This window comes from Aotus nancymaae, unplaced genomic scaffold (genome assembly GCF_030222135.1).
Source record: "Aotus nancymaae isolate 86718 unplaced genomic scaffold, 86718_ANA_hifiasm-v0.15.2.pri h1tg000040l, whole genome shotgun sequence".
NCBI classification, from domain to species: domain Eukaryota; kingdom Metazoa; phylum Chordata; class Mammalia; order Primates; family Aotidae; genus Aotus; species Aotus nancymaae.
The window spans coordinates 57,607,488-57,621,460 of record NW_026988454.1 but is presented as its reverse complement, the minus strand read 5'-3'; the positions used below and the strand labels follow the sequence as shown (position 1 = coordinate 57,621,460).

The following is a 13,973-nucleotide window of genomic DNA, read 5'->3' as shown; positions in this document are numbered from 1 at the left end:
CTTTGATGGGTCGCAGCTTGACCCATCAGTTCTGCATAGGCCCTGCCTCTGCAAGACTGCTGTAAGACCACTGTAGGACCACGCAGTGCCTCGTCTAGGGTGCCCCTGAGATCCTGGACTAAACCTGTCACACAGTACCTTTATTGCCAGGTTCTTGGGTCAGTCTAGCCCTCTAAACCTAGAGGCATTGCTAATGTGAATGTTGTAAGGGAATCATTTCAATAATGAAGACACTAGCTGTGTTAAACTGACTGTGGGAAGTAAGTCAATAGTGTCTTTGGGCTCCTTGCTCCATGCAACTTAAATGATAGTGATGAAGATGTCGGTGCAGAACTGCAGAGGCAGAATCCAATCTAAAGTAGTCCCAGAAGATCTGCCCTTGCAGGACTCTCAAAAAGAGGCTGGGTTGTGTTAATGGTTTGCCAGACGTTGTGATCAACTTTAAAAAGGCTTAGGCTGTTACTTAAACTGAATTTATCCCCATCATTCCCCTAGACTCTTGTTAGTTTACTTGATTGAGCATCACTTGAGCTAAGGGCACCCTCCCTACTCCCAGATCATCTAGATCACATACATTTGCCGTGGTTCAGACACTCTGGTGGTAACCCATACCACTAGAGACAGACAGAGGGCAAGGCAACTAGTGTGTCTGAATATTTGCTGGCAACACTTCTGAATATCACCATTTGTAATACAAAAGCTGAAGTATTACTAAATTTGCCCTACATACTCTCCAAAATCTGAATTTGAATATCTGTTCTGGGATCTGAATTAAGCCTCCTATGCTACTTAATTTTTTGCCATCTCTGGAGCAATTCTACTTGATAGATATGAATAACAGGGTGTATTAGTTTCTTCTTCTTGCTGTGGCAGATTACATAGCTTATTTGCTAAAACAAATTTATCATCTTACAGAAGGCAGAAGTCCACAGTGGGTCTCAGTGAACTAAAGTTAGTGTGTCAGCAGGATTGCATTTCCAGAGGCTCTAGGGGAGAATCACTTTTCTTGCCCTTTCCATCTTCCGGGGGCTGTGTTCATCCCCTGGCTCATGGCTCCCTTCCATCTTTAAAGCCACATTACATTACCTGAGACTCACACTCCTGTTTTCCTCTTTGACTTACAAAGACCCTGTGATTATATTGGACCCACTTAGATAATGCAGAATAATTTCCCCATCTTAAGGTCCTGATTAGGAACCTTAACTTCATCTGCAACTTTATTTCTTCTTGCCATGTAATATAACAGTTCATAGTCACAGTTTCTGGTGATTAGCATGCATACATCTTTCTTGAAGGTGAGATTATTCTCTTGTCACACAGAGATAAACTGATAAGAAACAGGGACTGAGAGTAGAAGGTATGGGAGTAGGTAGAAAAGGAAAACAATACATTTTTAAAAGAATCTTTACTGGATGTCAGGTACTTTGCATATACTATTTAATCTGAACAATATCTTTGAGGTAAGTAGTATTAACATCATTTTATAGTTTAGAAAGTTGAAGTTCGAAGACGTTAAGTAACTTGCCTAAGGTCACAGAGCTGGTAAGTGATGAAAATAAGTCTCCTATCGATGTCTTTATTATTAATTCTCTTGTGTAAGGCATTGAAAGGCAAAGAAAGTTTAGTTTTTATGAATCAAACCAAGGTGTAGTATAGTGTATAAACAAATACTCTTAACAGATCATGTTTTGAGGAAAAAAATGGTCTTGATTAACTGCTATTCAGAATCTTTACAGTCTTTTAAGCTATTATCTTATAAACATACTTTTAATTTTTCACTTCATGTAAGTTTTGTAAAACTCATTGCTATTTAATAAATTATGTGGATCTGCTAAAATTATGTTTGATGAAATTAATTTATTCATAGAGAAAAGGCCTGACATAATAATAACTGCCACTTATTGGAAGTATTTGTAGTACACGAGGCTTATTCTAGGCCCTTTATGTGCATTGTTAATTCATTTCATCCTTGTAACAACCATGTGGTACAGGTGAGGAAGACGAGGTGCTGCGCTCTGTAAGTAACACTCTTGATCATGCCTGTCACCCTGCTGATGAGAGGCAGAGCCAGGATTTGGATCCGTGAACTTTAACTCCTCAGCCATGTGCTCAACTGCTACTTCCTGCTGCCTCTTGACTTTATATGTATATTTGTAAGATGTCCTCAATTTCCTTCTTGTTTTCTTTTCTCTCAAGAACTCTCACAAGTCAGAAAATGCCTTTTGTGGGAGTCAGATTCTTCACAGAATCCACACAATGTTCTGGACATGATAGGAATCATATCTGCTGAAAATGGCAATGCTGTTAACCAGGCATCTTACTTTGAAGTTAAAAACAGAAGTTAACTTAAAAATGAGTTGGATGTCAGCCCATTTCCATATCTTTCTGATACCAACTTTTTTTTTTATTGATACAAAATATTTTATGTATTTATGGACTGATACAGACTTTTATTTTTCAGGGGTATTTGGGATCTGTAGTGAGCCTTATATGAAATATGTGTGGAACGGTGAACTTCTGGATATAATAAAAAATACTGTGCATCGTGACTGGCTTTTGTATATTATTCATGGGTTCTGTGGGCAGTCAAGTATCCTTTTTGAAAAAAATGTAAAATACACATTACTAAACTTATGATGTGTCAGTTTGTAGACAACTACTATGAATTATATGATTATAATACCATTCTCTGCACCCCAACAGGAAAACCCGCCCATGATACTGTGTAGTAGAACTACAAAGAAGAATGCTATTTGAACAGGCCTGTTAAATACACAGAAAGATGAATAAATAACAAGGAAGAAAATACTACGTGATACAGGTTTTAAGTGTCATGCTTATCTGGGAGAAAGAGCAGAATTACTTATTGTTGGAGAGGCTGCAACAGGCCCATGGGAATAGTTGAACTTGGCCTGGGCCCTAAACAAAAGTCAGGCCTTAGCAGAGAGAGAGATCACAGCCTGGGAAACACTGTGTAGAGGTGGAAACACACAAGGGAGTGTTCTCATGGCATAAAACTCCCGGCAGGCAGCATATAGCGGGAAGGAGATTGGTATGTGGGAGTCAGATTGACAGTCACCAAATTGCCTTGGTGGTCAAGCTGAGGACTTTGGGTTTGATGCTAGAACTTTGGAAAGGTTTTGTGCAGGAGAGTGACACATGCAAAGTAGTATTTAGGACATTTGAGTTGACAGCCGTTTTCAAGCTGGATTAAGTAAAATGAAACCAGAACACGGGACATGAGTTAGGGAAAGATTGCAGTAGTCCAGGCAAGGGGGCAAAATAGATTAAAGAGAAGTAGGTTCAGCTTTGAGTTAAGCTGATGAGTTCAATTTTATAAAGACTTTTATTTCCTTCAGTAGCTTCATCTCATTAACTTGTAGTTACATGAACCCTTTTAATACAGTGCAATTATGGGGTTTAAGAAGGCAGCATGTACCATCTAGAAGTGGTGTTTAGATTTTTTTCTATTACTTTTTGAGATAACGTAGGGCATTTTTGCATTCGGTATGTTTTCTAGTGTATTAGGCTTTTAAAGATATAGTGAAACCTTTAAAGTAGTGGTTGCTCTGAGACCATTAAGTGGGTGAATGTGACTGACCATCATTATGCTTTCTTGCACCAGGAGCATTTAAGAGGAGTGGTACCAAGGGCACAGCAGGCAAGGTTAGCCTTGAAGACCAGCAGGGCCGCCTTCTGTGAGGGGGATGAAAAGCTAGATTAAAGCACAGAGGGATTTTGAAATGAAGTTCAGTGAGATTTATGTGCTACACTTGAAAATCAGGCTCATGACTTTATAATCACTTTTAACCAGTGAGTGGTATTATCTGGTTGATCATTACTGCATAACGAGATTTGATCCTGAATTACTTTTGTCTCTTTCCAAAAGTCAATTCTACCTGGGAAGAACACGAGTTTTTTACCACCAGGGATACCAGAGAGAATGTGCTACAATTTCTCAAGGTAGTTCCTAAAAGATAGTTCTGTTTTTTATTTCCAAGAGCTAACTTAGGACCTGGCATGTATTAAACATAATAAATGTTTGTTTTTAAAAATAGTGAGCACCATCATAGATGATCATTTTAAAGCTCATAAATTTAAACAATGAATCTAGTCTCCTGGCTATCAAGCATTTAATGAATTCTGGAAGTCTATATAATTATAAAAACAGTAGCCATTTAATGAATACTACAGGCCAGGCACTAGTAGTACACACGTTACTTCACCTAGTCCACCTTTAGTTACTTTATTGTTACACTCAATTTTACCGAAGATGAGACTTGGCTCAGAAAATTAAGGTGATTAACTAAGAAGCTATATGTTGGTTAAGCAGTTCACAATAAACCATTGAGCATTCAGGATTTGCAGGTAGGTGACAGATTTTGACTGCTTTTAGAATCTTATACTCAGTTTATCCTTTCAGTATTATATGTTATATACTGCTTCATAATTTAAACAACCTATTAAATGACACATGTTCTCTTTGCAAGGTGTATGATCTCGGAAGACTAAGTAAGGTATATCGGTCCATTCTCACACAATGAAGAACTATCTGAGACTGGGTAATTTATGAAAAAAGAGGTTTAATTGACTATAGGCTTAACAGGAAGCATGACTGGGAGACTTCAGGAAACATAATCTTGGTGGAAAGTGAAGGGCAAGCACACACAATGGCAGAGCAGGAGAGAGAGTGAAGAGGGAAGTGCCACACACTTTCAGATAATCAGATCTCGTGAGAACTCACTATCACAAAAACAGGAAGGGGGAAGTCGGCCTCCATCATTCAGTCACTTCCCTTCAGGCCCCTCCTCTGACACGTAGGGATTACAATTCAAAATGAGATTTGGCTGGGGACACAGAAGCAAACCGTATCAAAAGGATTAGTTATGCTCGTTTACATCCTTTACTTAGTAACCCTACAGCTGATCACCATTTCCTCTGAAATTTATAGAAAGGACTCCTTAGGCAGGTTGAATGTTGCCTTCCCTTTGTAGCTGCACCCCAATTCTGAAGAACCAGTAGACCCAGTGCTGTTCTGTTCTCAGGTGGACCTTTTGGTTTTCTTTAAGCCATTGGACAAGGTGTATCTAAATGTGTATTTAAGGTATAATGACTCTCTTGGTCTTATGTGGCAGTCATCAATGCTAAACACCTTAACTTGATTTCTAAGAGCTGTTGATCTATGGACGACCAGTGTATGTCACTCTAATAGCTAGAAGATCCAGTAAATTTGCTGGTACCCGTTTTCTTAAAAGAGGTGCAAACTGTGAGGTAAGATGACAAATAGTATCTTCACTGACCTTTTAACCTTTTATATTAGCTTTGCTGATGTAGAAGTGCAGTGAAATTTTAAAAAGTGGAATTTCTTACTTTAGGATATTATTAAGAGAATACAGTTACCCTTCAGTATCAACAAGGGATTAGTCTAGGAACCCCCTTCCCATCCAAAACCCACAGATGCTGAAGTCCCTTATATAATATTGCCTAGTGTTTGCATATAACCTATGTACATTCATCTGTATACCTTAAATCATCTCTAGATTACTTCTAATATCTAACAAGAAGTAAATGCTAGGCAAATAGTTGTAATACTGTATTGTTATAATGACAATAAAAAAGGTCTGCACATGTTCAGTTCAGATACAACCATCTTAGGCCTAACTATATTTCCTATATGAGATTGGTTGAATCTGTGGAGGGAACCCGTGGATGTGGGGGCTTGACAATAATTAATACTTCAGTGCATCTGAAACATGTGAGAAGTATGACTAATATACAGATGTTCTGAAAAGTCAGCTATCTTAGAGTTATGCAGTGCTTTGAGGAATTATAAAATGTCTAATGTTTAGAGGGTGAGCCATTTCTATATGAAATTCAGTACATGTTTAATGTAGAAACAAAAATAGCAAAGCATCTCCACTCAAGGAATAAGTAGAAGGCAGCACTCATCACAGGAAGTTTATTCTTGATAAGAAGACAAAGTGGAACAAGGTACGGGAAACCCTTTAACTTCTTTGCTTTTTTCTCCCAGCCTCCTTTTTCTGTTCACTGCTAGAAAATAACAGCAGCAAAAAATGGACCCATCCTTCCATTAGCCATGTCCTCTCCTTTGAGTGTTCCATCTCTGTTTGCAATAGACAAATTGAGTCTTGAGCAGATGTGTGATTTGGTAGACAGATTGAGTGAGGCATTGGGTTTTGATCCTGGCTTAAAATAGCAACATTGTTCTTAAAATTATATCAACAATGAAAATTGTTATAGGTAGTGTTTTAAAATATCAGAATTTCACAGCTAGATTATTTGCTTTTGAATATTCAAAGGATAATCAAGCAGACATGTTATTACTACCTCTAAAATTATTCTTTGTTATGTCCTTATATACTTCTCTAAGTACCTGAAAACCCTATTTTTTCCTTTTGTCTATCAGGCATTATTTGAATCTCACTCTTTTGTCCTTTCATTTCACTTTGGTCTTCAGAATTGAATTTTGATATTCTTCTAGTCTTTCTCACCTCCTGTATAATTTCATGTAATTGTCTTTTCTTTCCCTCACTCTGATTTATTTAAACCAGCTGTTTTCTATACAACTTGTATTATTAGAGATTTTTTTTCTAGTCTATTCTTTGATACTTTTAATTGCCTTCTTTATTATATTTTAATGGTTGCTTTTCTAATGTGCATATTGAACATTGATCAATATTTACCTCTCAAGACCTTCAAAGAATAGAAATTATAACTTCATTGAAATTTATATCATTAAATATTTCTAGGAACATAAAATATCTTTCAATGCATCTTTCTTTTCAGGGTGATGTTGCAAATGAAGTAGAGACTGAACAAATACTCTGTGATGCTTCTGTGATGTCTTTCACTGCAGGAAGTTATTCTTCTTACGTACAAGTTAGAGGATCTGTGCCGTTATACTGGTCTCAGGACATTTCAACTATGATGCCTAAACCACCTATTACATGTATGTAGAGCCAAGTTTTTAATAATAACTCTTCTGTCTTCACATTTAGAGATGATAAACTGCTGTTGCAGAGATCTATAAATGCTTAGGTTTTCACAAGGTTTTAGTTCTAGAAGGTAGATGATTTAGAAGAGGAATTTCTGTTATTATGCAATAAATGTATATTTAATTTTGGCTGTTAGTAAACTATTTTTATTTTGCTTCAGAAATATAAGAATCATTCAAATGTAATAAACACATGATGAATAAGTGTCTAGTGAGCGCCTTAGGAAGGATTTGGAAAGTGAAACTATTGAAAGATTAGTTGAATTGCATTTCTTTAAAAAAACAACCCTATGCATCTTTTATTTTTGCTTTGCAATTTTCATTCAGGTGTTTCTTCATCTTTTTTCCTTCTCAGTGGATCAGGCAGATCCATTTGCACATGTGGCTGCCCTTCACTTTGACCAGATGTTTCAGAGGTTTGGCTCTCCCATCATCATCTTGAATTTAGTGAAGGTATGATGTGCTCATCTGTTTGGTTATGAGATTCAGACACTCTGGGAAGCCTCTTCCTCAACACAGAGGGGGTTAACAAGTTGTGCTTTCTCTCTATCCAGTGCAGAGACGTGCAGATTATTATGCCAGGACAGCTCACTGTGTCTGAGCTGAATCACTTTTCTTCAGCCTCAGATTCCATGTGGTCTCTGCTCTGCTTGAAATAATTCTCTAATAATTGTGTACACAAAAAATACTATTATATATATGTGATTATAATGTATTATTTGCCAGACATCTCACATGTACATTTATTTTTTCATGTATTTAAAGGTCAGTGGATTTTAAAGTTGTACTTGTTTATTGTTCCATTGCAATAAAAATTCTGACAATAACTCAAAGTTAGCTACAGAAATAGTTTGGAGATTAAGTTGCTGTTTCATGGAATAGAAAAATATTTTGTTGTTTATGGCACTAGTTATTTTATTCATAGGATTAAAGAAATTGTTTATTCAGGTCACTTGGAAGAAGACCTTATTAACTGTGATTAAAGGGCCAAAGAATACATGTGTGTATAGAATGATACCTGGGGGAGGCTGACTCTTCATTCTACCACCATGTGAAGAGTTAATAAAGTGAAATGCTTTTCATGATTTAGTTTCTCTTTTACCCTGTTTTGTGAATTTTTTCCTAGTTGTGAAAGTTTGAGGCACTGGTTGAAAGAGAGTTTGCAGCAATCCGTGTGCCTTCATTGCTGCTACTGTATCAACAGGAGACCAACCTAGGATCAAGTATAAACTGTACATCAGAGATTTTTAATCTGTGGCCCATGGATGGCTGTTAGGGGGATCTCAGAACCCTTTGAAATGATATGCAGCTGGATGTGGTGGCTCATGTCTCTAATCCCAGTGACTTGGGAAGCTGAGGTGGGAGGCTCACATGAGGCCAGGAATCTGGGACCAGCCTGGGCAGCATAGGAGACCCAGTCTCTAAAAAAAAAAAAATGTTTTTCAATTAGTTGGGCATGGTGCACACCTGTAGTCCCAGCTGCTTAGAAGGCTGAAGTGGGAGAATCACTTGAGCCCAGGAGTTCAGGATGCAGTGAGCTGTGATTGCACTACTGCATTCCAGCCTCGGTGACAGAGACCCTGTCTCCTTATAAAAAAAAAAGAAAAAAGAAAAAAAAAAGAAATGATATGCAAAATCACTTGTGTATGTAAAGTTTTTGTTTAGTTGTTAAGGGTCTGTGGCTCTAAAGAGGTTGACTAACAACCCACTAACACTAATCCTCTATGGACAGACAATGGATACAGCAGATTCTTCATGCAGAAATGAATGAAGGTTGCTCAAATAACCTTTCCTCTCCATCCCACAAAATGTCAGATTTGATATAAAAATTTCAAAAAGATTTTGTTTCCCTAGTTGAATTTAAATGGTTTTGAGAAAAATTTCAGATATATAATTTAATTTTCTCAGATATATAAATAAGCAAAATATATTTTCATCCTAAGCTGATTTAACACTGTTCTTAATTCTTATCTAATTATTTCATTTGATGTATTCAGCTGTGCACAATAGCTACTCCTTTTTGTTTCTACAGTAGTTATCTAATTAAATTCATGGCAATTCAAAAGTAATCTCCATGATTGAAAACAGCACAGACTAATTTTGATGCCAACAATAGTGCCTTAAAACCACTTCAGTCTCACTATTGTGGCATTAATTGTTTTTCTTTGTTTCTAAGTGAAGGCTTGATCAGGGTAACAATGAAAATGGTAAATTTTTATAGGATACTTACCATATGCCAGCTGTTCTATAAAAACTCACCATGCTCTACTGCTGGATTCGATTTGCCAGTATTTCATTGAGGATTTTCACGTCGATGTTCATCAGGGATATTGGCCTGAAATTTTCTTTTTTTTGTTGTGTCTCTTCCAGGTTTTGGTATCAGGATGATGCTGGCCTCATAAAATGAGTTAGGGAGGAGTCCCTCTTTTTCTGTTGTTTGGAATAGTTTCAGAAGGAATGGTACCAGCTCCTCTTTGCACCTCTGGTAGAATTTGGCTGTGAAGCCGCTGGTCCTGGGCTTTTTTTGGTTGTTAGACTATTAATTACTGCCTCAATTTCAGAACTTGTTATTGGTCTATTCAGGGATTCGCCTTCTTCCTGGTTTAGTCTTGGGAGGGTGTATGTATTCTGGAATTTATCCATTTCTTCTATATTTTCTAGTTTATTTGTGTAGAGGTGTTTATAGTATTCTCTGATGGTAGTTTGTATTTCTGGAGGATTGGTGGTGATATCCCTTTTATCATTTTTTATTGTGTCTATTTGATTATTCTTCTCTCTTCTTCTTTATTAGTCTGGCTAGAGGTCTGTGTATTTTGTTAATCTTTTCAAAAAACCAGCTTCTGGATTCATTGATTTTTTTTGAAGGGTTTTTTTGTGTCTATCTCTTTTAGTTCTGCTCTGATCTTAATTATTTCTTGTCTTCTGCTAGCTTTTGAATTTGTTTGGTCTTCCATGACAATCAAGTCAGCTTAATCCCTGGGATGCAGGGCTGGTTCAACATATGCAAATCAATAAACATAATCCATCACATAAACAGAACCAGTGACAAAAACCACATGATTATCTCAATAGATGCAGAAAAGACCTTTGATAAAATTCAGCACCCTTTCATGATGGAATGTAGCTCAAAATAATAAAAACTATAACAAACTCAGTCAATATTTTACTGAATGGGCAAAAGCTGGAAGCATTTCCTTTGAAAACCAGCACAAGACAAGGATACCGTCTCTCACCATTCCTATCAACATAGCATTGGAATTTCTGGCCAGAGCAATCAGGCAAGAGAAAGAAATAAAGGGTATTCAAATAGGAAGAGAGGAAGTCAAATGATCTCTGTTTGCAGATGATATGATTGTGTATTTAGAAAACCCCATTGTCTCAGCCCAGAAGCTCCTTAAGCTTATAAGCAACTTCAGCAAAATCTCAGGATACAAAAATCAATGTGCAATAATCACAAGCATTCCTACACACCGATAGTAGAGAGCCAAATCATAAGTGAACTCTCATTCACAATTGTTATGAAGAGAATAAAATATTTAGGAATACAAATTACAAGGGATGTGAAGGACCTCTTTAAGGAGAACTATAAACCACTGCTCAAGGAAATAAGAGAGGACACAAACAAATGGAAAAGCATTCTATGCTCATGGATACAAAGAATCAATATTGTGAAAATGGACATACTGCCCAAAGTAATTTATAGATTCAGTGCTATCCTCATCAAGCTATCATTGACTTCCTTTACAGAACTGGAAAAAACTACTTTAAATTTCATATGAAACCAAAAAAGAGCCTGTATAGCCAAGTCAAACCTAAGCAAAAGAAGAAAGCTGGAGGCATCACGCTACCTGACTTCAAACTATACTACAAGACTACAGTAACTGAAACAGATATATAGACCAGTGGAACATAACAGGGGTCTCAGAAATAATGCCACACATCTACAACCATCTAATCTTTGACAAACCTGACAAAAACAAGCAATGGGGAAAGGATTCCCTATTTAATAAATGGTGTTGGGAAAACTGGCTAGCCATATGCAGAAAACTGAAACTGGACCCCTTCCTTACGCCTTATACAAAAATTAACTCAAAATGGATTGCAGACTTAAATGTAAGACCTAAAACCATAAAAACCCTAGAAGAAAACCTAGGCAATACCATTCAGGACATAGGCACGGGCAAAGACTTCATGACTAAATTCACCAAAAGCAATGGCAACAAAAGCCACAATTGACAAATGGGATCTAATTAAACTCCAGAGCTTCTGCACAGCAAAAGGAACAATCTTCAGAGTGAACAGGCAACCTACAGAATGGGAGAAAATTTTTGTAGTCTATCCAACTGACAAAGGGCCAATATCCAGAATCTACAAAGAACTTAAACAAATTTATACGAAAAAACAAACAACCCTATCAAAAAGTGGCTGAAAGATATGAACAGACACTTCTCAAAAGAAGACATTTATGTGGCCAACAAACATGTAAAAAGCTCATAATCACTGGTCATTAGAGAAATGCAAATCAAAACCACAATGAGATACCGTCTTACGCCAGTTAGAATGGCAACCATTAAAAAATCAGGAGACAACAGATGCTGGAGAGGATGTGGAGAAATAGGAATGCTTTTACACTGTTGGGGAGTGTAAAAGTTCAACCATTGTGGAAGACAGTGTAGTGATTCCTCAAGGATCTAGAACTAGAAATACCATTTGACCCAGAAATCCCATTACTGGATATATACTGAAAGGATTATAAATAATTCTACTATGAAGACATATGCACACGTATGTTTATTGCAGCACTGTTCACAATAGCAAAGACTTAGAACCAACCCAAATGCCCATCAAGGATAGACTGGATAAAGAAAATATGGCACGTATACACCATGGAATATTATGCAGCCATAAAAAAAGATGAGTTCATGTCCTTTGCAGGGACATGGATGAAACTAGAAACCATCATTCTCAGCAAACTAATACAGGAACAGAAAACCAAACACTACATGTTCTCACTCTTTAGTGGGAGTTGAACAATGAGAACATATGGACACAGGGAGGGGAACATCACACACCAGGGCCTGTTGGGGGCTGGTGGGTCAGGGAAGGGATAGCATTAAGAAAAATACCTAATGTAGATGACAGGTTGATGGGTGCAGTAAACCACCATGAGATGTGTATACCTATGTAACAGACCTGAATGTTCTGTACATGTATCCCAGAACTTAAAGTATTAAAAAACAAAACAAAACTCACCATGCTCCATCTCATTTAAGCCTCACATTAATGTCGTAAGGAAAACACTGTTGTTACCCCATTTTATAGATGAAAAATGGAGGCCAAGGGAAATTGAGAACATTGCCCAAGCCCACATGACTAGTGAGTGGCAGAGCTGGCATTCCAACCACAGAACTGTACAATAAAGTACTAGCTTCTCTTGAATGAGAGACAGTGCAATGTCTAACTAGAGAGATGTCCCAGGCAAGAAGGCAGAAGGCAAGGTTTCCATGAATGCCTCTCAACCTCAATTTATTCAACCACAGTGTAAAAAGAAAAAAAAAAATACTTGTCTTGGTTATTTCACAGAGTATTTGCCACTCTAATTTATAAAGTCCTCTGAAGGCTCGAAACTGCTCCCTGTGTGCTAGTTTGGGAATTGTTCACTCAGACCAGTTGATGTCTTTCTGGACTCTAGCCGGCTGCAGTTAGAGGCTCCCTTCTTCTGGTCCTTGGGAAGGGTCTCCTTTGCCAGAGTGGGGTGCAGTGTGTGAGCCAGGGCCTATGTGGGGCGAGCTGGGCTTCTCAGGGTGCAAGGAAGGTACCAGGAAGAAATCCGATCTCCTTGACTCTTTAAAGCTCATTATCCGTTCACTTTAATCAAATGGAGCATTTATTTCTTTTGCGTTTTTATTTCTGATTATTGTAGCTAGATTTCATTTTAGTATATTTAAGACTTGAATTTTTTTATCCAAGTAAACATGTTGAGTCTGTTCCTCTGATTTAAGGGAATTAGAACACTGAAAATGTTTATTTTTTGATAAAGGAACGAGAAAAAAGAAAGCATGAAAGAATTCTGAGTGAAGAACTTGTCGCTGCTGTGACCTATCTCAACCAGTTTTTGCCTCCTGAGCACACAATTGTTTATATTCCCTGGGACATGGCCAAGTACACCAAAAGGTGAAAGATACTCATCTGTCTGGCTGTGATCATTTCCTTTTCTTGTAATGACAGATAACAGGAAGCTGACCTCTATGGTAAAGTAAATGTTACCCTTCTAATTTCCTTCATGAACCTGTTGAGGGGCTGTTTTGAGTGCATCAGTAAACTCACCAAACTTTTTTTTTTTTTGCCTATCATATATACCATTTGCAAATTGTTTGAAATATCTAGTCATTTTGGAACATCTCTACAAATGTTCCTTAAAGGCATTAGTTTCACTTTTTTCTATATCATTCTGTCTCACTATTAAATACTTTCTCAGATATCACTCGTGGATGAACCTGTGATAATTCCTGACTGTATATAGTAGATCCAAATTCCTTAGTGTAATGTTAAAACCTCATCATCTGGTTGGCTTCAGAATGCAATCACTTTTTTTTTTTTTTTTTTTGAGACAGAGTTTCGCTCTTGTTATCCAGGCTGGAGTGCAATGGCGCGATCTCGGCTCACCGCAACCTCCGCCTCCTGGGTTCAGGCAATTCTCCTGCCTCAGCCTCCTGAGTAGCTGGGATTACAGGCACGCGCCACCATGCCCAGCTAATTTTTTGTATTTTTAGTAGAGATGGGGTTTCACTATGTTGACCAGGATAGTCTCGATCTCTTGACCTCGTGATCCACCCGCCTCAGCCTCCCAAATTGCTGGGAGCAGTCACTTTTTATTTATTCCAAGGGCTGTTCTGTTCCAGAAAACCAAATCTTCATGCTCTGCCACAAATGTAGCAGCCAAAGTCCTATTCCTAAG

At 37.6% G+C, this 13,973-nt stretch overlaps 1 protein-coding gene across 2 annotated transcripts in view; it reads left to right on the top strand.

Annotated features, from left to right (window-relative positions):
• FIG4 (FIG4 phosphoinositide 5-phosphatase) overlaps positions 1–13,973 on the top strand; it is a 129,148-nt gene that overhangs the window by 44,538 nt on the left and 70,637 nt on the right. For both annotated transcript variants that reach the window (XM_064360785.1, XM_012438435.3), the window contains exons 7-11: positions 2,462–2,590; positions 5,171–5,271; positions 6,808–6,970; positions 7,371–7,468; positions 13,056–13,189. In XM_064360785.1, coding sequence (XP_064216855.1) covers positions 2,462–2,590; positions 5,171–5,271; positions 6,808–6,970; positions 7,371–7,468; positions 13,056–13,189 — 625 coding nt within the window. The remainder of the gene's footprint in view (positions 1–2,461; positions 2,591–5,170; positions 5,272–6,807; positions 6,971–7,370; positions 7,469–13,055; positions 13,190–13,973) is intronic.